Genomic DNA, 23,612 nt, shown 5'->3' with positions numbered 1-23,612 from the left:
CGCCGCGGCCGCTTCTCCCGGAACTCCAGGCGCGGCCGCTGTTTCCGGGAGGGCCGCTATTGCGGGCGGCCGGGTGCGGGCCCACGCGGAGCGTGCGGCGGGAGAGGTGGGTGGTGATGGTGGTGGCGGCGGCCCCCCCACGGCGCGGCGGCCCCCACGGCACAGCCCTCTCCGTTCCTTTGGGGGGCGTGGGGTCGGTCCGCGGCGTGCCCGGCACCGTCCTGCCGCAGGGGGCCTTGGAAATCAGCTCTCCCTGGGGGAAAGCAGCGGCCTTCGCTTTGGGGCCGGCCCTGCGGAGCCCGGCCTGAGCCCGACTTGGGTCCGGCCCTGCGGAGCCCGTCCTGGGCGCAGCCCTGCAGCCGGTGCACAGGGCCTGGGCTCAGCCGGGAGTGCTGCCTTACCGCTGAGTGGGCCGCGGCGCTTTCTGTGTGCGGCCAGGGAGGGTACGAACTATAAATCTGTTCTTAGAGATGGTTAATGATGTTCACGCGGCGCCGCTGCTCTCCCGCAGGTATGCTGTATACGTATCCTGTATGTGCTGACTGTGACTGCGCTTTCGTCTTGCCTCAGCTGTGCGCAGTATCAACACGGAAGTGATCTATATTATACTGATCATAAGCAATTGATGAAAGAGTGAAATGGAGGAAAAAGAGAAGAAGCAGCATCGTGCAAAGCACAGCGGGCCAAAGGCGGAGAAGAAAAGGAAGCGTTATCTCAATGACTTGGGAATAGGCGGTGAAGAGAATGCACGGAAGAGAAACCCCAAAGCCTTTACGGTCCAGTCCGCTGTGCGGATGGCCAGAACTTTCCACAGGTAAGAAGTGGGAAGTAGTTAGGGAGCGTACAAGGTCAGCTGGATGGATAAGTGTTGGCTGGGGTTTCTTTGTTACTTTATGTAGAAACACACATAGTGTAATTTTCCCTGGCATGCTCCAGGGAAAAAGCTACAGCTTTTGTCACTCACTGTGTCAATGCCATGGGTTGTAGCTGAGCCGTGTGTGGGCAGCGTGGTGCTTTCTGCGACGGCGTTAAGTGGTATGGCTGCATTAGTCTTAATGGGCGAAAATGTGTATAGCTTCTTGGACTTGGTGGGACTTCCACCTACATATTGGCATCTGGGCTTGTGGTGAACCTTTGTGTCTGAGCTTTTGCAAATATTGAAGACGTCCAAAGAATAAATGTTGCTGTTTTTTAAGTTCTTGTATTTATTTCTGACAAATTTCTTCTCAGAACTCAGGATTTGAAGACTAAGAAGCATCACATTCCTGTGGTTGACCGTACTCCTTTGGAGCCCCCTCCTGTGGTGGTGGTTGTAGTCGGCCCTCCCAAGGTTGGGAAGAGCACCTTAATAAAATGCCTCATTAAGAACTTCACAAGGCAAAAACTGGTTGAAATCCGGGGTCCTGTTACAATTGTTTCAGGTGAGAGCAAAGATACGAGAAATGAAAATGCTCACTTTGCACTCTTTATTTGTCTTGCTTTTAGAGATAGGACTTGTTCACGTTCTCATAATTCTCAGTCACTTTTAAGAAATCATTTGGATGCGTTATCAGGCATACACTTATTAACAGTGAAAGAATGTTGAGGTCTAGGCTTTAGGGGACTTGTCCCTCTAAACTTGTTTTCCACCTTGCTGGGATCCAAATTCTGTTGGTGGTTTTGTTTTTGTGGTTTTTTTTTTTTTTTTTTTCTCCTTTCTGGCTTTTTCCCTGGCTTCTTCCATCCCCCAAACTTTCCCCAAGTTTTTGTTTTCCAGTGGGTCCTTTTTTTTTTTTTCCTTTTGAACTGTTTTTCTCTGGCTTCCTCCTAACCTCTACATGCATTTCACACTCCTTCAGGCTCCCTGTCCTGTAATCCCTTTTTTGTGTTCCTTTCTTTTGTAAGCCAAGAATTAGTTTGCCCGGCCATTTCCAGTTGCGTTTCTCCACCTCACCCCCTGGTCAGTTCCCTTTTTTTTCCGTGAAGTTTTCACTTGTCTTAGCCTGTTCCCTTCATACTTTCCCCTGAATATTACCAGGAAGGATGATTGAGGTTTTAGTGGGAGCACAGCCCACAGCAGCTCAAGGAAGCAGAGAGAACAAGGGAGATCTTGCTTGGACACAGACAACTGTGTGTTTGGTACAGGTAGATTCTTCAGAGACTTTAATAAATCTCCTTTTTGCCAAGGAATGATTGACAAATATGGGTAAGATAAAACGGAAAGGGAAGTTTATGTGATAAATTGGATTTCCTGTTTGGGTTACTGGGACTCAAGGGTTGAATTTTGCAACTGATAACCTGAAGGAAAAAATAAAATCGATGATACCTGTTGTCTGTAGTTGTTGAAAGTTGTTATTCCTATTGCCTGAAGTTGTTAGCTAACTCAGGTTAGTGAAGCCAAGGAAACAGTGGGTATTTTTTTTCTCATTTGGATGCATGTTGTGAAATTTTTTGATGTGTAAATCTATTCTTTTTTTTTTTTTTAAGGCTAGAAGAGAGTGTATTTTTCCTAAGAATATCAAAAGAACAAAAATATATGGTAAAATAAAATCCTCAGTACTAACTCTGGGTCACTAAAGATAAAAAAAAGCAAAGTTAAAAAAAAAGGCAAAAGAAGTTTGGTTTATTAGCATTGTTTTTGGAAAAGACCAAACAACTGCTTTGAAAACTTGTGTTCAACCTGATAATTTTAAACTAAAATGTTAAAATTTAGCAAAAGTATAAATATTTGAAGACAACCACCTCTACAGCGGTGCGTGTTGGATGATCCATGTGCTAGACATGAATTTGAGTCCCAGATACTCTTTAGGAACTTTGGGAATGTGACCTGAAAAGGAAACAGTGGACTAATGAAATTACTTCCTCTGTTTCAGTTTTTGATTCTTACTTCTGTTTTCAGGTAAAAAGCGCAGGCTAACTATTATTGAATGTGGATGTGACATTAACACAATGATTGACCTGGCTAAAGTTGCCGATTTGGTAAGTTAAAAATGGCATGTGATTCCTACTATAATTTATATTGAAAATACTACTTCTGACTGGACTGCACCAATGTCTGATTTCTCTCCCCATTGCTGTCAAAAACAAAACTGTCCTTGATGAGCTTAGTCCTGTTCTTCCAGAAACCAATAAACCCAATATTCTGGAACAGCCCCTCGGACTTTCCTTATCCTGGGTGTAGGGGATAATAAAGCATGTGTGTGGTGGTGGGGAGGATGTGGAAGAAGGGAAATGCAACTGAACTTCATTGCGAATGCAACCGGTAAGATTTTAGTGGAAGATCTTATAACAAGCCGAGGTGATACAGTGACTTTTTGTGACTTTATGTGGTTTTGGTCAAACCACATAAAAATCTGAAAAAGTTTTTTGCTCAAGAAGTTTTCAAGTAGAAATATGTATTAGTTTCCTAGCCGGTTTGATGCAGTGCACTCTGATGTGTCCGTCTTTGAAGATCACTGCGTAGTAATACGATTGATTTCAGTGGAGTGTGGTCACCATTGTAATTTACTTGTAACCTGCGGTTCAGTGGATTACGTCAACTGATCTTGGGGGCCCAGTGCAGGATCCGTTTGTCTATTTAAAGTTTTACTGTACATGTGGATTTGGAGTATCTTATAGCTGATTAGGATTTGGGATCCTTATCTAAATATTAAATACCTAAATACATGTGTGCACTGATCCAGGTATTGTTCTGCTCGCATGTTTCCTACTTGAAGGGAAATGTATTAAAAAATACAAAGGTTTTCTGTTAGTAGACGTGATGGACATCTGAGATTCTGCATGCACATGGTGATGCTGAGAATCTCTTTGGTTTGATAGGAGGCTGAGACTACATGATTGCTTGCAGATCTGCCATCATTTCCCATGCGTTTTAAGTTCTTAATTGCTGAGGTCCTTACACAACTTTGCTTCTGTTTTCATGTGACTGTTGGGTGCTGTTTTCCTGTGACAGTGTGTTTTAGCGATGCGTAACAGCAATTGCAATGTGTGAACTAAGTTTGTCTCGTTTTACCGAAAGACTTGGCCTTAGAGGCATTAGTGCATCCAAGACACAGATATAAAAATTGTGTTAATTTTCTCAGACATTCCTGCAAATATTGGAAGATACTTAATTTTGCATATTTTAAATTCACCAAGTAAAGACCTGTTCGGACCTTATTATGATACTGTATGTCTTCGCATTCGTAGGGCAGCCTTATTCTCTATAGTTTTCTCGGAGACAATGAGCGAATCAAGGAGGTTTGTTTGACTGTAAGAAGAGACTTGATTTCCTAAACCCCACTAACTTCTAAATGAACTTTAATTAAAAAGCCAAAGTTGATATTCAGGTTATATGAAAACAAAGAATAAAACTTTTTGCAAGGTTTTGGTTCCCAAGAAGCTTATGTCTTTAAAGGTGTGGTCTTTGAAACAAGCTCCTGTGGGCACTGTGGTATTGTTACAGTGAAATGCTGATGTTGTGTTTTCAGGTTCTAATGCTTATTGATGCCAGCTTTGGATTTGAGATGGAAACATTTGAATTCCTGAACATCTGTCAGGTACATGGCTTTCCCAAAATCATGGGAGTTCTTACCCACCTGGATACATTCAAGAACAACAAACAATTAAAGAAGACTAAAAAGAAGTTAAAGCACAGGTTCTGGACTGAAGTGTATCCGGTATGACATTCAACATTCATTTTTCCATATATTTTGCATTATGGAAGCTGAATTAAAAGTGGGGCAATACTTAAGTATTTATTACGTTCTTGCATCTTTCAAATAATCCTAGAAAGGGACAGTGCTGATGTTGCACCAGACTAAGTAATCTTTCTTCTATTTGCTAACGTACTTATGTAGTTATTGTCTATCCCAGTGTGACTGGCTACTAAACATGATACTAGTGAAAAGGTCTGTTACGCAGGTGTGATGCTTGTAGGTCTGAGAGGCAAATTAACCTTTACACGAGGTTTTCTGGATGTGAATTATTTTCGCTAAGATTTAGGGGGCAATTTTCATGTTGAAGTAAACTAGTTTGATCTTCTGGAACCAATAGTAATTTGCAATTTCTGATTATAGTTTACAAATTAGAATTGTATTTTGTTTTTTAGTTTTGTAGGTATTAAATTGATGTTTCATGTTTTTATGTCTTTTTAACGTGTTCAGGGTGCTAAGCTGTTTTATCTGTCTGGGATGGTTCACGGAGAATATCAAAAGCAGGAAGTTCACAATTTGGGGCGTTTTATCTCGGTTATGAAATTCCGACCTCTCACTTGGCAAACGTCTCACCCATATGTTCTCGCAGACAGGTGTGTGCTTTTCTCTCTATTCCTCAATCTCAGCATACGTAGCACCTTGCTGTTTAAAAAAACCGCTATAATATTAGAGCCAGTCATCTCTGTGTGTGCGTGGGTATTTAGTGTTATCTAGATGGCTTTGGGGAAATGAAAGCATACTCCTCAGGTTTGTGCCAATACCTTCAGCCATTCAGTTTTCACCTGCATCAGATCATGTAGGTAGGCCTTTGGTATATTGTAAATACTTTTGAAACACAGGAGAAAAAATTAAAATAATCCTGCTTGTTGATGATTATATTGAATTTCTGTGGAAAAGAAACAGGATGCCAGCAATTTAACAGTAGCTGGTGAATTAGTCCTCTGAGTTCCCTGGAACATCCCTTCTGCTCCATCTCTATCTATAGCGTTTGATTCACAGCGTCTTTGGAATGTGAAAGTAATCTTGATGTGGCTGTGCCTACCTGAGAAATTACCTCACCTTTCATATTTTATTGTCAGAACTCTTACAGTTGGGACTAAACTCCCCCAAGAATCTAAGATGTCCACAACAAGTCGCTTTGAAAGCTCAAATTCTTTAGAAGAAATTGTCAGAGTAGAAGATAAGCATCGTGTGAAGTCCTGCAAAATAATACACAGAACAGAGAGAGGGAAAATAAGAAAAAAATATTACGTAGCCTTTCAGTAGCGTTGTTTTAGGTTGCTATCACTGTTACAGTTATTTTGGTTGTTGGGTCGGTTTTAAGCTGATCTGCAGCCAGAACGTGCGTCCCATTCTCCTCCTTGGCTGTGTCTTCATGTTGCCTCTCTTGTGAGGTGTAGAAGGGAGCTCTGGAAGGAGTTTCCCCCTCATCTGCCTGAAAAGAGCCAATCTTTCCCTCTTCCCTTTCCTGTGGTAGAAAAGAAGGTATTGTGTGGCCGCAGGAAATGCGTCTTTCAGCTGTCTTAGGATGGTTATTCTGTTTTCCCTCTAACGGCAAAATTGATTTGAGGAGGGTTGTGTGTGGAAAGTGTATAAACAGTAATCAAGATGTGCTAAGAAAGTACGTGTTTAGTGACATGTCAATAAGTCTCTGGAAATGTATTGTTAACCATGATTATACAAGTTGTAAAATACAATTTTAAGATATTTTTGAAAGATCTTTTTTTACATGGATTGTTTTCTTATTATTATTCTATTTTTGATTGTTAGTCTGCAGTGCACGCAGTGGCAGCAGTGATGCTGCAATTCTCTTCTCTTAAATGACCTTTTATCAAAAGTTAGTGTTAGTACTGCTGGCTATTCTAGCTTTTGTGTTTTTTTTTTTTTTTTTTTTAAATATTGGGTAGAATGGAAGAGTTGACAAACCCGGAAGATGTTCGAATCAATCCCAAATGCGACAGGAAGATATCACTTTATGGGTACTTGAGAGGAGCACACCTGAAAAACAAAAGTCAAATTCATATGCCAGGTAATTTATTGGATTCTTAAAACTGGTTTTGTACTGATCTATGAGTAGCCACATAACTGCTGCTATTTTTATCATGCAATGATTTGTATCTTTCAACTGTACATGGTAAAATAGATATTTTTTTTTTGCCTGTCTAAATGCATGTTATGCTTTTGGAAATTATTTTTCATAATACATGTTTGTAAAAGTAAATCCTTGTACATAGTTCTGTAGTTTTATTGCAGTGTTAAACACAATATTGGCAGCGTCTGAAGTTTTTCAAAGGTCTTTCACTTTAAAAGGTGCTTGAAGTGCAAAACATACCAGTCCTAATAGTGAAAAGTAAATTTGGCGTATGCAAAATTTCTCATGTTCACTGAATAAATTTAATATTTTACATGAATGATTGAAAAGCTTAAATTTGGAAATATTTTAATAATAAATTCAAAGACCTGCTCTGAAAAGTGAGTTGATAGTTCTCTCATTTGAAAACAAGCAAACAAACCCAAAGCTTGGCAGTAATCTGGTGAATTTAGGTATGCTTCTCTAAGTTCAGTGGTAAGGCAGAAGAATTGGATGTTCGATACAGAGCTCGCTGTTGGTGAGTCACTGAATGCTACAATGTTTGGGTTTTTTTTCTGAGAATTTTTTTTTCAATTCATTCTGAATTGTACAAATTGCAGAATCAAAACTTATTGGAAAGCTGATTGCTTCCCTTGTCTGTCACACCAGGTGTAGGAGACTTTACTGTGAGTGATGTGAGCTTCCTGCCAGACCCCTGTGCTCTACCTGAACAGCAGAAGAAACGTTCTTTAAATGAGAAAGAGAAACTAGTCTATGCCCCTCTTTCAGGAGTTGGGGGCATTGTATATGATAAAGATGCTGTTTATATTGACCTTGGTGGAAGCCATGCTCATGAAAAAGAAGAGGTAAGGGAATGCTGTTAGTGATTTGAATTCTCTTGCAAAATGTAGCTTTTATCCTTAGAGTCAAAATAAGTGTTTGAAAATAAGCTTCTTGAAAATAATCATATGTCCGTAGTGGGTAACTTTTTCTCCTCTGGTGTTTTCAGAGGAGGGATATTTTTATTATCTCTGTGTCAAATATTGTGCAAAGCATTTGATGGATCAGTTAAAAGTAAGTACCTAAAGTTAGTTTCACAAACTTCCCGAACACTGACTTAAGATTTATAAAAACTCCAGGTTCTGGGATACGATCACTCTTATTTTTGCAGGGCAGGGTGATTGTGGGAGAACACTTAAGGATTTGACTGGTCAAAGGGACAGGTGGAAAGCGTTTGCATGCAAACAGACTGAATTCAGCTGTCTTCCCTTGTATTGTGCGAAACATAACATACGTTTGGGTCTATGATAATGTGTGCTTCCTGATGTTTACTGTAGTGCTTGCATACTGCGAAGGAGGCCCTCTTTAATTTTTCTTGGGTTAATGCTGTATGTGTTCTTGAAATGTGAAGAGGGGAAGGGAGACCTTGCTGTTCTGAGAAAACGTTTGCTGAAAATGCTTTGGAATTTTTTCTTGCATGTGCATATTTCTCCCGTTTTAGGCAGGTTAATGACTCTGTTAGCTGTTCATTAGACATGTGTTTATTCATTCTAATTGCAAAGTAAAAAATCTTGGCTTTCCAGGAGGAAGTGAGACCAAATCACGAACTAGTTCAGAGCCTCATCTCCACGCATTCGGCCATTGATGTTAAGATGGCGTCAAGCAAGGTCTCTCTCTTCATGGACTCTACACCCTTAGGTTCAGAAGATGTAGGACAAGAGTAAGTTTTGAATACTGAGCAGTGTTTGAGCATGAAAGAAACCTCTAATTTCAGGTTCTAATTTAGGAAAAATTCTCAACAGAACACAGGTAGTAGAATGGCTTGTTGCCCAATTCTTCCTCTTCTGAGACTACTTGTATACCCCACGTGTGTATTGAGATAGGAATAATTGATATTAGAAAAGTTTTGCAAGCAGTATAGTCCTGCCTTCCAGGAATTCCTTGCTGATACAGCCCTAAGTAACATACTTCTGTTTTTCTTCAGAGTTTTGTAGAATGGCAGTCATAATCTTCAGTAAAATTCATTTTATAACCCATTTTTGTTCCATGGAAAATGAAAGAATTTCTTGCAATTATTCATGGCTATAACATAGGGTGTATTTTGAATTATGAGGCGTTCTGTACTTAAAGAACTCCATTGCCTTTTTAATGTTCTCAATAACCTTGCTCTGCTTAAAAAAAATATTTAAATATTAACATAAAGCTTCGTTGTTTCATTGAAATTTCCTTGTACTTTACCAGCTTACCTGAAATGTGGTATTTCACAAAACAGGTTTGTGATGCCAAAAGAAGAGAGACAGATTGATTTGAAGTCTGGAAGAGTACGTCGGAAGGCATTATTTGAAGAAGAGGAGAACGAAAATGATGGTGCAGTAAGTGATGGGGAAGATGACCAAGAAGATGATGATGATGAAGTAATGTCTGAGGACGGAAGTGATGGCCATGATGAAGATGATGCTGAGGAAGAAAGTGACAGAGAGCTATTAGGTGGAAAGATGGCTCTTGGGAGTGTCAAACGTCTGAAAACAGAGGTGGCCAAAGAAGAAGCTGTGAATGAACTGCCAGCATTTGCGGACAGTGATGATGATCTTGAGATGAGTTCTGACGGAGAAGAGGGAAAAACTGCCCTTGAAGAGGACGAGATGGAGGAAGATGATGATGACGATGAGGAGGAGGAGGAGGAGCAAAGGACTGATGAAAATGGAAGCTCAGATAGTGAATTTGAGGCTGCAAGCAAAAGGGTAGCTGAAACTAAGCAAAATGAAGTAAATAGTGAAGATCGAGAAATCAAATCACAAATCTCAGATCACAGCCTGAAAAGAAAAGCAGTGCTCACTACAGATTCAGGGAACTGCACAGCAGAAGAGGCATCAGAATCTGAGGTTGAAAACTCTTCCCTTGATGAGGGAGATCATGAAGGATCACATGATGAATCAGAAGTTCAAGAGTCAAATAGAAGGGAATTTCGGCACGCTCAAGCAAAGAAAGCTGATAGAATTAAACAGACTAAACTTAAAGCTGTAGAAGCTGAGGATGATGATGTGGAGAATCTACTGAAAGAGGAAGAGGAGTATGAAGAAAAAATAGATTTTTCTGCTGACACAACAGGTAGGCTATAAATGTTAAATTTTTATTCTCCATTTTTGATTGGGTTCATTGTTAAAGGATATTATACATAGTAAATATTATTTAACGTTGCCTCTCGTATACACATATATATATATATACACACAGTTGTTCTGTGGCAAACTTCCAGTTAGGAAACCTGGGATTATCTGCTGTAAAGCCTTTGATTTCCAATGTAGTAGGCAGGTCTCTGGTTTCCTTCCCCTAAAATGGAGGTGATTCATTTTGTAAACTTCATTAATTCCTCATACATTTCTCTCTAACTTTAATCTTTATGGCTATATGTGTAAGACAAATTATGATACTCTATTACAGTTAGAGTAAAACATTGTTAGGGGACCATTACTGAAATGTACTAACTACTCACTGAGCACTGGAGCAGGTTGCCCCGAGGAGGAGTGGAATCTCCATCCTTGGAGATACTCAGAAGCCACCTGGAGATGGTGCTGGGCAATGTGCTCTAGGTGACCCAGCTTGAGCAGTGGGGCTGGACAAGATGGCCTCCAGAAGAACCTTCCAATTTGAGCCATTCTGCGAGTTTGTGAAGAAGACATGTATCATGGTGAAAAATAATCTGGTACTATTGCTAATAAGCTCTTAAAATTTTGTCCTAGAACTGGGACTGACCAGAAAAAAAAAATCAGTGACACAATTGGTTAGCCACAACTTATGTTTCTGTGCACGTATGGAGTATAAAAAAACCAAACTCTGGGAGTACAGTTCTTATGCCTATTGTGGTCATGTCCTTCTTTAAATTATTTGTGTAGCTCCTAATTCTTGTCATTTTTTTGGAGGTAGAATGCAATTTTTTTCCCTTTTCAGGTGCACTTAAGTGGAAGGAGGACCTTACGCAGAAGGCAGCTCAGGCCTTTCTGAGACAGCAACGTTCAACCCCCAATCTTCGTAAACTCGTCTATGGAACAGGTACAAATCTGCTTGGAAACTTGTACTGTCTTAATACATGGTACCTTTTTAGCTGTCACCGAGTTTGCAAGTCTGAGTTGTTGAACGCTGTCTTTTGGTGGGAAGCTTGAGGAGAGTTAATTGACTTTTTAAACTGCTGGTACTAATTTTCACTAGTAATTGTAATAAAGGCAGTTTTTACTTTTCCAATAAAACTCATTTTGAGCTCTTTTTCCAGACTACTGGATGGTTACCCCTGTTTTTGGGTACAGCTGTTTTCTCCCCCATAGCAGTTAAAGTTCGGTCATTTATATAATTATCTGATAGATATTATGCAAATACATTGTATTAACTGATGCATTTCATAAAGGGATGTCGTATGGCTGTTTTCAGGAATTTCTCTCTCAGTGACTGAGGGCGGAATAGACATGTCTCTTAGACATGACTTAGTATTATCATGTCTCTAATAAGGATGTTTGTCAAGAAATAAAAAGCTAGCTGGCTTAGAAGGGGGAGAAAATAGCTGTTCATGTAGTTTGTCCTGTTCAGTTCACAACTTTTCCAGCAGCTGTCTGAGTGTACAAACCCCATAACGCAGAACCTCTGTAGAACATGGTGAGAATCTGACTTTTGTAAACCTCCCACAGTGCAGGAGCGGGAAAGTTTGCTGACAGATTCTCAAGTCTGGTATTCTTGATTTACTGCCTAGCTTAATCTCTCTTCTATGCACAGGTAGTTTTGGCATTGTTTCTACTTATGATATTGAATGAACATTCTGCGCTTACTTGTCAGGCAATATTTTTTTCAGATGATTACAGTTATGCAAATAGAACCAGACTTCAAAATTTTTCAAAGAAATTTGAACTATGTGCAAATTGCGAAGGAATTACATGTTTCCATATGGAAAAAGTGTAGAACTGAAGTTCACTATGATGACAGTGTACAGTATCTCCCTGGTTGCTGCTCACCCTGTTTTGTCCTTGCGAGGGTATTAATTTAAGTCTTATGCTGGATCAGTGTACCTTTTTCTTCAGTCTTTTATATTTAAAACTATTTTTAGTTTGCATCTTATTTTTCCTCAGACTACTGCAGGTATTGTGAAACGTAAGGCAGAAGAGAGGTGGTTAATGAATGCAGTCCCTGTACTGTGTTGGCAGTAATCACAGCTTGTACATTTCATTTAGCCGTCGAGGATGAAGACCATGAGAGCGAGGATGCAGGTGATGAACTTGGAGGTTTGTTTCGCGTCAGCCGTCCAGACAAAGCATCCAAACAGAAGGCTAATGCTCTTGACTGCTCCAAATTTCTGATAGAAAAGCTGCAAGACTGGGATTTAGAAGAGGTAATACCCTTGGATAATTGCTTCTGCGTATCCTATACTGGTCATGTCCTGGCTGTGTCTCATACGGTACTACTGAGCTGTCATTGAAACAGACCTATGGGGGCTATGGCCAGAGTGACCTATCTTCTGCTACTGGCTGTTGTCAGAAGTCTTTACGAGCTAACAGGTTCCAAGGTTTGTTCTTATGGGAATGGCAAGTTTTGAGTAAGTCCATTTAATGCGTGGCTCTCTTGACTATTTGATGAATCATAGTTTACTATTGATATACTGAAAAGTAAAAAGCAGGGGAATCACAAGTGAAAATATGATGTTGGGTAGAGACCTTGTTAGTGTAAAGACCTTTGGGCAAGAGTTGAGGTGGTTTCACGTTCCTGCTTTTGCTGAGGCACTGTGTAGCTTTAGTAATGCTGTGTTCATCTGGATCTGTGTGTGAGAATATCAGATTATCTCTGAGGTGCTATCTCTGATGGGGAGTGGGGAACATATTGGAGAATCCTGTTGATGAGGAGGTGTAACTGTACAAGGCAATGACACTTATTTTGCAGGTTATGAGCAGTATTCGAGACTGCTTTGTTACTGGAAAGTGGGAAGATGACAAAGATGCAGCAAAGTTGTTGGAGGAAGATGGTACGTATAAGACTTAAAAATGATTAGTGTATACAGGATTTTTGAAAAAAGTATGACTTTGTAGTTATGTATGTAGAATGTTTTGCATTAGTGATACACTTGCAAAGTTTTCAAATGGTAACATAAAATATTATACCAATATAATTAAACATTGCTGTAAATCTCTGTACAAACAGTAGGCAAGTAGTACGTTCTGAAAATATAATTTAAATTAGGGAATGTAGTCCTTAGTCACCACTTGGCCCTACCAGCTTTGAGTTATGTATCTGAGTTTAGCTATTGACCCTCTAAGTATGGTTTCTTCTTTTGGATAGTCTTGGTAGAAATAAGCAGAAATTCATTTTTAATGGGAAGGCAAACTGGTCATTCACATTGGGATGAAAAGTGAGATTTATCTTCAGATGTTTTGGAGATGTTGTTTGTTTTTTTTAAAATTAGGAAATACTAAGAAAATATTAATAATGTGGCCATATCTTACATGCAAAATGATTGTGGTTTGACAGGCTTCTATAAGCACTAGTTTTTAACATAAACATTGTCTGCTATATTCAATTTTAAAAATAATTTTATTTTTTAAAAATAAGGATAGGAGCTTGATTGCTGAGCTGGTGTCTTGTGCCATTAGAGTGCCTCCTAATGTGCTGTGTGGCCCTGTGGAAAGATCTAAACTTTATTTACATTTTTGAAATAATAAAGGTACTGAAAGGAAAAAGGAGTCACTGGATTGCAGCTGAGAAATTTCAGCTGAAACTAGAGAGAGGGCAGAAAAACTGTTGATGGGAAGAAAAATTATTTGGGCTGAAACTAATCCACAAAGCAGTACTGCGAAATGCACAACACTGCAAATATGAGAAGTGGTATGGGACGATACAGCAGAATGGTTAACTGTCAGATATCTTGGGTGCTTGTTGCAGAAGAACTGTATGGAGATTTTGAAGACCTTGAAACTGGTGTTGTGCACAAAGGACAGCCTGCTGCTGAAGGAGATGAGGTCTGACCTGTACTTTTATGTTCTTTAGCAACATACGTGTTTGAGCTTCTGATCAAGTGATAGGCGTCCTATGTGTAATACATTTAGTTTTTGTGAATCAGTGGAAAAGAAATCAAGGGGAACAAGGAAGAAAAGGTATATTTATTACAGACTTTGGAACCTATAAATATGTAGAATGACATGTCTTCAGTCTCAAATTAAATTGTTTAATTATGTAGGAGAAGTCACCTCACTTATTTAACAGTAGGTGTCAGGCTTAATCCAGGGCTGGAGGATCTGGAGGTAGGAGGGAAGTATTCTACAACCAAATGTGATGGTAACTGTTTGTATGATGTAATTTCATCTGATGCAGAAGATTATAGAGCTCTGTTTAAACACAAAAAATTGTGGAAACTGACAGAGTTTCCTAGTCTTTTCTCCTATCTGCATAAAAGCGAGCGGTGCAAGCAATTTCATGCCATGGCTTGGATATCTTCCAAGAACAGAGCTGTAGTTGTCTGTGACAATACAGATGGAAAATCAAATTTTTTTCAACTGAGCAACTTGATGATTTTGCATTTCATTGTAAAAGTGAGGGTAACGGCGTAATTTTGGCAGTTTTCAAATGGTCTGTGAACAAACTTCCTCCTCTCTGGCCTCTGGAGTGCTGCCTTTGAGTGCAGTATTACTCAATGCTATCAACAATTACTTCTTTTTCCTCTTTCATTGTGTGTGCTTATTTTAGCTGTAGAATAACAGATAGGTCAATTCTAGGGTCTGAAAATAAATGTTAGTCAAAGTTTTCTCAGTGAAAAGGGATATGATTAGACCATGGAATGTTTTGGTCATTGCTGAAGTTACATCTGCTTGTATGAATAATTTACCCTTTTCTGTCTAAAACAGAAGTGTTTTTAAAGTGTCTAATAATTTGCATTATGACAAAATATAACTTAATTTTATATATTAAACTGTTAATTGGAATGGGCTGTTTTCAATGAACCATTTTACATGTTTGATAACTTACTGTTGATTAGTCTGGAAGTGAAGAAGAGGAGGAAGATGGAAAAATGTCTAAACCAGAACCTGAGGAGGAGGAAAAGAAAAAGGAGCGCATGGACAAGAAACGAAAACTGAAGGAAATGTTTGATGCAGAGTATGATGAAGGGGATGCCACGTACTTTGATGAGCTTAAAGAAGAAATGCATAAACAAGCACAGGTACAAGCTGTTAACTTGGCAATTTATCTGGCTATATGTCTTCAGAAACACCCCACAGAGTTTGCCCAAAGGCTTTTTTTCCTGGAGACACATGTGACATTCAGGAGTTCCTTCAGAAAGCATACACAAAGAAATACATGCTTGTGATTTTTGTATGGTTGAACTTTTTGGTTGCATTAGCTGGCAAGAAAAACAAGCCAAAAGACAGAAAGCTTAATTTAAATTGACTTAAGTAGTTAACCATATGCTAAAACACTAAATAAGTCAGGATGTGTCATCTAAACTTTCTCTGCGTAAAGGTTTTTAACATTTGTCCCTTAGTGGTGGGACTTGCATGACAGGTCTCAAAAAAAAAAAAAAAAAAAAAGCCCAAAACATGAGAGAGAAGGTTCCCCTTGAGGAAGAGGAGCGGGGGCGGAAGGTGAAAATCTTTCTCATACTAATTTGTGACAAATATTTTTCTGGTATTATTTTTAGTGTGATTTTTGCAATGTTATTAATGGATAAGTAAGTTCTGCGTGGCAGTCTTTTTCATCAAATTGCAAGTTATTTTGAGGTAAAAATAACTGATGACCGTTGCTCTCTACGTTTGGTAGGAGTCTTCAGGGTAATTGTATCCAGAATCAGAGGTGTTGGTTTTGTTTCAGGCCTTGTTTTTTTACATAAAATATTGTAAGCTTAAAAGTTGCTTCTTTCTTCAGCTGACTTGGAAGAACATTGCCTTAAATGGCTAATAACTTCCCTGTCTCCTCTTCTGACAAAATCTTGCCCTAAATAGTCATTAAATTAATCGTTACCTTCTTGCATTAGCCTCTGTCATAAGTGATCATATGAGATCTGGTATGCTGATGTACTTACTAAGAGCACTTAGAGCGTAAAGAAGGACATTCCAGTAAAAGAACGTGAGACAATTTACAACTGTTTCACTTGGGGTCTGTTACAGAAATACCTATCGGCAATACTCCTACTGCAGGATGGAAGGGCAAGGATCTCAAACTGGGGATGCGTAAAGGCTTCTAGAAAAATAAACTTGGACCAGAAGATTTGTGCCATATCTCAGTACCATGAGAAAAGAAATTAATAATGTTTGCTTAAACGTGGTGTCTTTTACGTAGCTGAACATCAGGAGCTAGAACAGGAGGGTCAGGCTTCTGTTGTTCACAAGGATATCTTCTTAAATATTTACACAATATCTAGATTCATATGGTACAGAAGAGCTTTAAAAGACCCTTTTTGATATGATATACAGTGTGAGGATGCACAGAAATATTTTTAAGCTGCTGAGTAAGACAGGAGCCCAGCCTCCTCATGAAGTGACACCTTATAGGTCAGGATGTTAACTTTAAAAAGGTACTTGGGCTCCTAAATCAAAAATGTTCTTTTGACAGTTGTATCTTTAAAATCCAAAGTCACCATTATGAAAGGTGTATCAGAAGCCACTCAGTCATTTCCTTCTCTTGGGTACTGTCTTTCAAGTAGACTAACAGGCCCACTTGGGATTCCAAATTGGAAGGAATTCATGGTGGCAGAGATCTTGCTCTGAATAAAGTCAGAAAACCTATTAGATCTTTCCTGAAAGATGTATATAAATGCTAGCATGTTTTAAATAGAACTGGCACCTCATGAACAAGGTGCTAATACTTGAGTTTTGTAAAACCTGTGGTGGCTTTCTCTTTGTCACATAGCTTAATCGAGTGGAATTTGAAGATCAAGACGATGAGACCAGAGTGCAGTATGAGGGATTCCGGCCTGGGATGTATGTTCGAATAGAGATTGAGAATGTCCCATGTGAATTTGTCCTGAATTTTGACCCTCGTTATCCTATTATCCTGGGTGGTTTAGGCAACAGCGAAGGAAATGTCGGATATGTACAGGTATGTAGCCAAAGCTGGGAGTGCACGTCATACTGGTACAGGTGTGCTTCAGAGCGTCTGGAGTTGTTATTTGCTGTTTATTAAAGATACAGTGAATACAGAAACCTTTGCCTTTGTCTCTTGAATGGAGGATTTGCTTTTGACACGATTAACTCTACAGTAGCAGCTGCAGGATTTTTACAGGCTTAATGGATAACTGGAAGAAGTTTTTGTTGTTTAATGCTCATCTGCAGAGATGTCTCAGGACTAAGGACTGGTATTGTGACTGCTAAACTGCAAACATAAATTGCACTCTTGAGGTTCATGGTCTATGGACAAGTGACTATAGAAAAGTTACTAGCACACATGTGTATATATTTTAACATAATACTTGCTCGTATGCATAAAAACGTGACTTCAAAGGGAGTGAAATACTGCTTAGCTTTATGTTTCCGGTCAACCTAGTGTTAATGAGAACATTCAAAGATATAAAGCTTACTGAATAACAAATTCTAGTGTAGATGGATGTTGCTTTCAATCATTCCTGAAAATTAAGGCTCGAATTTCAGAATTGATGTTATTATCCTGTAATAGCATTGTTCATCTTTCCTTCTAATTAGTTGCGCCTGAAGAAGCACCGATGGCATAAGAAGATACTTAAGACACGCGATCCTTTAATCCTCTCGTTAGGATGGAGGCGATTTCAGACCATCCCAATGTTCTATATTGAAGATCACAATGGGCGTCACAGGCTGCTGAAGTACACGCCACAACATATGCATTGTGGAGCGACTTTTTGGGGTGAGGGTGTTCAGGAATTACTATCTTGTATCACTTAATCGTTACAAAAATCTCAAGCTTTACAGGATGTATCAGGAAATACAGCCAGTAGCTTTTGGAATGAGAAGTCTTTAAAAAGATGTGCTCCCCGTGGAATATAGAGTAACACCAAGTAGTATGGGGAAACAGGCAATTACCTATTATTTGTGAATTATGTGAATGACTTGTGAATTATTTGGTTTTTAATCAAATTCTGAGCATTCTGGTAGGTTGTATCAAAGAGGAACCTGATTGGTTGGCTGTGTGCAGAGAGGCACTTGCGCACATTATGGGCCCAGCCCTGCAAATGCTTCTGTAGATGAGTAAACTTCTTGCTAACCATTCCTATAACTTTTGTGGGGCTATATATGCGAGTGGTGGGTTGAATGCTTTATTCTTTGGTTTTATTCATACTTGGCATGTATTTCTAAGCTTTCTGAGTTTAAATAGAGGGTAGATGTTTTGTAGCAAAGCTTTTCATGAATTTTTAAATTTAATTTTCTTGTAGGGCCCATCACTCCTCAGGGGACAGGATTTTTGGCAGTTCAGTCTGTCAGTGGCACAACGGTAGGGTTGTTATCGCAAAACGTTGGTTACTGCTTTCCACGGGTCTTTGGATAAAATATATAGAAGTGGGGAAGAAGGCTTACGTATGGTAAAGCCGTGATGTAGGAACTGAGAAAGTAGGTGGACTCAAGCTTTTGAAAGGTGTGTTGTGATGAGATGGGAAACTGGATGGAGACTTTTTTAACAATTCTCATCTGCTACGCTGAAAATCTGTGGAAGGATTTATACCTGCTTGATTTTCAGGCACTAAGTATTTAGATAACTTAAAGCCTCTTTACAGGATGAGATGCTGATGTTCCTGTTGAAAAAGTTTGCCCTCGGTGGGATTTCTGTGCACCTTATTATCATGTTTATGGGTATCTGAATTAATTTAAATAGCGTAAAAGCACTGTTTATCAAATGATCTTTGTTGCATATATGTATTACCCAGGTAGACTTACATTTACGTACAACGTATAATGAAAGCTTTGCATGGCATTGTAATGAGCACGACGGTAGTCAGAGTGGTGATTGTTACTTCCTTCCTAAAATACACCTTGTTTAAGTCCTATTGCCCAGTCATCTTGTTATATATGTGTGTGTATATATGTATAAGGCTATTTTCGTCATGTTTCCCTAGCATAATACAGTGACTTACAGTCACATACAGTGCACAAAGCACTTTTCCTTTGAGACTTTCTGTCTGAGTAAGATTTGTTTGGTAAAGAGAATGCGGTGAGGTAGATAACAAGGACTCTTAGATGGCTTCCAAGGTAATTAGAATGGCAGTTCTGAAAATCTCATTAGTGAATGTTAGGAATGTTATGTCAGCGGCGCCTCAACTAGTCTGTACGAAGTCAATTTGCATTTGTCATGCTGCTGTACTCCTGTAAAGGTTATAAATTCTGAACTCAAACTCTAAAAAGCAGTGAAACAATATCAGCGAAATGGTTTCTTCACTGTTTGGTAATACACGTTCAGCAGCGTCTTTTGTCTCTGTATGTTTCAGCCTGATTTCCGGATTGCTGCGACAGGAGTTGTGCTCGATTTAGATAAATCCATAACTATTGTAAAGAAATTAAAGCTAACCGGTTTCCCATTCAAAATTTTTAAGAACACGTCTTTTATTAAGGTACGTATGTAGGTATGTGTACTGTAAAACCACAGGCACTGGTGTTAGGAAGGAATGCAACCTGGGACTCCAGCTGTCTTTCCCGAGGCAGAAGTTGCCCATAATTGTTCTGTAGCGTCCTGGATCTCAGTCGCTGCTTGGGGTTTTTTTGAGATCTCTTCAAGCTCTAAAGGTACTGATCATTAGCCAATGAATATGAATTACTGTTAACCAGACAAAAATCTGAGTGTGAGCCAGCAGACTGTTGCAATGTGTGGGGTTTTTCTTTTTTTTCTCCTCCCCGGCCTCCTTGCTCAAACCCACTGATGAGCTTCCTGCAATGGCAGACACCTCTGGAGAATGCAAACCTGTCTCGGGGGTGGTTCAGGCAGTTTGATCCCACTGAATTTCAGCTCTGGGATCAAAGATGACTTCTAGCAGTGCTTAGGACGTCACAAATTACAGTTACAAAAGTGATTGGGGCAGGAAGCGTTGCAGCCCAGAGAGGTGGGGGAGTCACCATCCCTTTAGGGGTTCAAAAAACGTGTAGCTGTGGCACTTCAGGGCATGGTTTAGGAGGCCTGGGGGTGTTGGGTTGGTGGTTGGACTTGATGATCCTAGAGGTCTTTTCCAACCCTAATGATTCTGAATTCTATGAAGTGAATTTTCAGTGACCTTCCAGCTGTCCTTAGTTGGGCTTTCAGGCTCAGGAAGAGGTTAGGTTATTCGGCATTTGGGGCAGTAAGGAGCTAAGCACTGATGCCAACAGTGAAGCACTTGAGTACTTGCTCTGAGAGTATGCTGAATTTTTCCTGACCTCCTTGTGATATATGAAAGAAGCACAAACCTTGGAGAGCTGTATTGTATCAGTCTCACAGCTGGCAGCTTAAGGGATCTTACTTGCTTTTAAGGTATATTGTGTTCTAGCAGTAAAAGAACTGGGCAGATTCTCTTAAACGTGTTCTGTTTTAGAACTTTAAATGTATATATTTCATGCTAAGAAGCCTTGCCTGTGGTATATGACTCTTAAGTTTGCTTTTAGTAGCTTACCTTTAACTCAGCTCAGTAGGTTTTTGGTATGATCAGCACTCTTAGTATACAGACAATGTTACGTTCTTCCTATTTCTTTTCAAGATATGTTTGTGGGAATTACTTACGTTTTTGTGGCCTACGTAGGTCACAGAGAGAGACTTGGCATCTTGAGTGACGGTGGGTAATTTACACTTTCAGGGGATGTTTAACTCTCCGTTGGAAGTGGCTAAGTTTGAAGGTGCAGCGATCCGTACTGTCAGTGGTATCCGAGGACAGATCAAAAAGGCCCTCCGAACTCCAGTAGGTGCTTTCAGAGCAACATTTGAAGACAAGTTGCTGATGAGTGGTAAGTTGCACTTTCCATGGAAGTTATCACACAACTTTCATCCTGCTTCACAGATTGAGAAGCTGTGTCTCAGAATCTCCAGAATCTGATAATTGAGATGTGAATTCAAAGAGCATGAAATATCTGGTGAGATGCAGAATGGAATTTTAAAAAAAGAACTTTTTATGTTGGATTTCTTTCAGTTATACTCAGAAGTCATATAGTATCCAGATGAAAAGGTTTGTCTTGGAGACCTATTCCTCCGAGGGTTTTTAAGTGGTTTATACAGCATGGTATGCTTTTCTCCTTGAACGTGCAGATGAATTGTATTCAGTGGTACAAGTGCTAGAAGGACATTTTTCTGAGAAATCCAAAGAGAGGCATTGTAACTCTAGTTAACTTTTTTACTAACCTTTTGGGGAGTTAATGCAGGGGATAGGGGTAAGTGATCTCCCGTGTTTGCTGAGCATCACTGTGATGTTGAGAACCTGAGTTTATTGCTTATTTGGGTTTATATGACTTCTGTTTTCCTAAACCCATGGAAATTATGGATAGTGCAAAATAAACGCAAGTTAGTTCTCTTTATTAAGAATAGGCAGAGGAAAAGCAAATAATTTCTGTCAGTGATAGTAGAGGCACAGATTATATATGTGAACTCTGTTGCTAGTTCTTTAGTTGCATATGCATAGGGTGGTATTCAGCTGGCTGCTTTTCAGAAATATGTACTGTTTATGATGTTATGGGATTTCGCAGAATCCAAGTGTACAAATAGTTACATTGCTTTTGCCGAACTTTGAAGAGTTTTGGGATGTCTACCAAGCACAACGCTAGCATGTGGTCTAGATGTTAGTTATCTATTCTATTCAGGCAATCCTTGCTTAGAGCGTGCATGTGATGAACTGTGGTGTTACAGAGCCAAGTAATGTTTCTTTTTCTTTCAGATATTGTCTTTGTGAGGACTTGGTATCCCGTTTCTATCCCAACGTTTTATAACCCTGTAACGTCCTTGCTGAAGCCAGCAGGTGAGAAAGATAGTTGGAGTGGAATGAAGACAACAGGCCAGCTGAGGCATGAGCGAGGCATCAAACTGAAACAAAACAAAGATTCTCTCTATCAGGTATATTTGATATGTCTCTTTCTTTTTTTCTTCTTAAAAAAACAGCCATCACAGCCAAATTTGCGCTCTGCCTCAGACCTGTGCAGGCCAAGGCTTGTGTAAATATGTGTTCATACATATGCATGTGTGACTTCATATTTTTATCTGCCAGGCAGTCTTTCCTGGCATGAGACGGGAATAAAGCAGTGGAAAGCAGATTGTTGTGGGTCAATGAGAGTTTATAATGTAATCTGCAGGATAGAAGTCTTCTGGAAAAGCTTAGTGAGACTTCTGTCATAGTAAAATAGGGGTAAAAATACCATTCACAGTTTGATTCAAGGACATCAGAGAATGTTTTTTGAGTGTTTGGTGGGTGGGGTGTGTTTTTTTTGGTGGTTGTTGCTTGTGGTGTTTTTGGTTTCTTTTCCCCTGAAAGATGGAAAATAAAAGCTTTTTAAGATCCTGAATCTCATGTGTTCTATATCATTTCTTTTAGCCTATTGTGAGGGAGAAAAGGCATTTCAATAAGCTCCACATTCCTAAAGCGCTGCAGAAGGCACTGCCTTTTAAGAACAAGCCTAAGAATCTTGAGAAGAAAGGCAAGACTCCAAAAGACCAGTGGAGACCAGCTGTTATCAGGGAGCCTCATGAAAAGAAGGTAATTATCACTTACTCTGAAACAAGGACTCCCGAAGGGTAAATGTGTTGCTTAGACCATTTCTAACTATTGTTTTAGCACTTGAATTTACTGCTAGTGCTAAAGACATACATGCTTCTAGTGAAAAACAATCACCTGCAATTTGTTTTGTTCCTGTTTGGCATGCGGTAGGTGTATGGAACTGGCTCCGAGTGGATGGTGTCTGTTTTCTTTTTTTAACTAGTAGGTCACCTGAAGCCTGAATAGGACTTTTGTCCTTGTCACAGGACTTGTGAGGTATTTCAGTTGAATGTAGTGCTCTCACATTATGGGTAGCTTAAATTGGCAGCTGCAGTCTTTTATTTGACTTGTCATTGCTATGCATTATTAACAAAGACAGGACTTGAAGCAAATACTTGCTTGAAAAAATGAGGATTATGGAGTGCTCGCAAAGGCAAGAAGATCCAAACTTCACTTTGTGTTCTATAGTAGCAATTAGGCACAGCCTTTTAAATGTTACCTAACCAAAAATCAGAGTTCACAAAAATTTTTTTTATGAACTTCCAGACAAGATAAATGATTAAACCATTTTAGAAATTGGTTAACAGGTGCAAAATTAGTTAGGAACTTGCCCTGAATCTTTGATTCATTATATGGCTCTCTGCTGAGGTTAAACTGTGTTTTGCTCACCAAAACTGAACTGTTGGTATACTGATTCTCTATTTTCTATTTTAGATATCAGCCCTACTCAATGCTTTGAGTACAGTGAATAATTACAAGATAAGGAAAGCCAAAGTAAAGCACCGGGAACAGCTTAAAGAGTATCTCAAAGTGAAGCAGAAGGAGGATGAACAGAAATTCAAGAGGCAAAAGGAGGCTAAGAAAAAAGTCTATCGGATATTGGGACAAAGGGAGAAAAAGAGGCAGAAGTCAAGCTTGAAAGGATCTGGCAAGGGAGAGAAGAATATGTAAAAATTTCGTCAGATTTTAGGCCAAATGAGGAAATAGGGTAGCAGTGCAATTTTCTGTTGAAGAAACAAAAAGGCTTTGGACTACACTAGACATGCTTTCAAGAGAAGAAGAAATGCAAATATGACCTTACTTAATCTCTTGAATACATTTGGCAGTGTATATAAATAAGATGTAGAAGTGTGGATTGTGGTTTTTCTACATGATTGTCTGGAGGACTTTGTATTTCAGTATATTTCTATCTATGCTGCACATTCTATCTAGCCAATAAAGTATTTTAATGTTAATTACAGAA

At 39.4% G+C, this 23,612-nt stretch overlaps 1 protein-coding gene across 2 annotated transcripts; it reads left to right on the top strand.

Moving 5' to 3' along the window:
• Positions 1 to 40: 40 nt before the first annotated feature.
• BMS1 (BMS1 ribosome biogenesis factor) lies at positions 41 to 23,612 on the top strand. 2 transcript variants are annotated; one of them, XM_075109325.1, is made up of 23 exons: positions 41 to 106; positions 512 to 814; positions 1,231 to 1,421; positions 2,879 to 2,958; positions 4,449 to 4,637; positions 5,124 to 5,266; positions 6,581 to 6,702; positions 7,414 to 7,610; positions 8,328 to 8,464; positions 9,017 to 9,852; positions 10,693 to 10,794; positions 11,958 to 12,115; positions 12,661 to 12,742; positions 13,657 to 13,733; positions 14,747 to 14,929; positions 16,615 to 16,803; positions 17,403 to 17,583; positions 18,110 to 18,168; positions 19,157 to 19,279; positions 20,489 to 20,636; positions 21,557 to 21,732; positions 22,208 to 22,369; positions 23,084 to 23,612. In XM_075109325.1, the coding sequence occupies exons 2-23, from the start codon at positions 639 to 641 to the stop codon at positions 23,318 to 23,320; spliced, it is 3,948 nt and encodes a 1,315-aa protein (XP_074965426.1). In that variant the 5' UTR covers positions 41 to 106; positions 512 to 638; the 3' UTR covers positions 23,321 to 23,612. The 2 variants fall into 2 exon arrangements, with proteins under 2 accessions (XP_074965426.1, XP_074965427.1); XM_075109326.1 differs by having other exon boundaries at positions 59 to 106; positions 571 to 814.

The sequence above is a fragment of the Phalacrocorax aristotelis genome, chromosome 14 (assembly GCF_949628215.1).
Source record: "Phalacrocorax aristotelis chromosome 14, bGulAri2.1, whole genome shotgun sequence".
In the NCBI taxonomy this organism is placed as follows: Eukaryota; Metazoa; Chordata; class Aves; order Suliformes; family Phalacrocoracidae; genus Phalacrocorax; species Phalacrocorax aristotelis.
This window is presented reverse-complemented; position numbering and strand designations above follow the sequence as displayed.

Excerpts from the sequence above, each read along its gene's own strand:
- BMS1 (XM_075109325.1), top strand. The coding sequence starts at position 639 with ATGGAGGAAAAAGAGAAGAAGCAGCATCGTGCAAAGCACAGCGGGCCA. Across the intron at positions 2,959-4,448 it reads TGGCTAAAGTTGCCGATTTG|GTTCTAATGCTTATTGATGC; the intron begins GTAAGTTAAAAA and ends TTGTGTTTTCAG. Across the intron at positions 18,169-19,156 it reads AGTCTGTCAGTGGCACAACG|CCTGATTTCCGGATTGCTGC; the intron begins GTAGGGTTGTTA and ends TGTATGTTTCAG.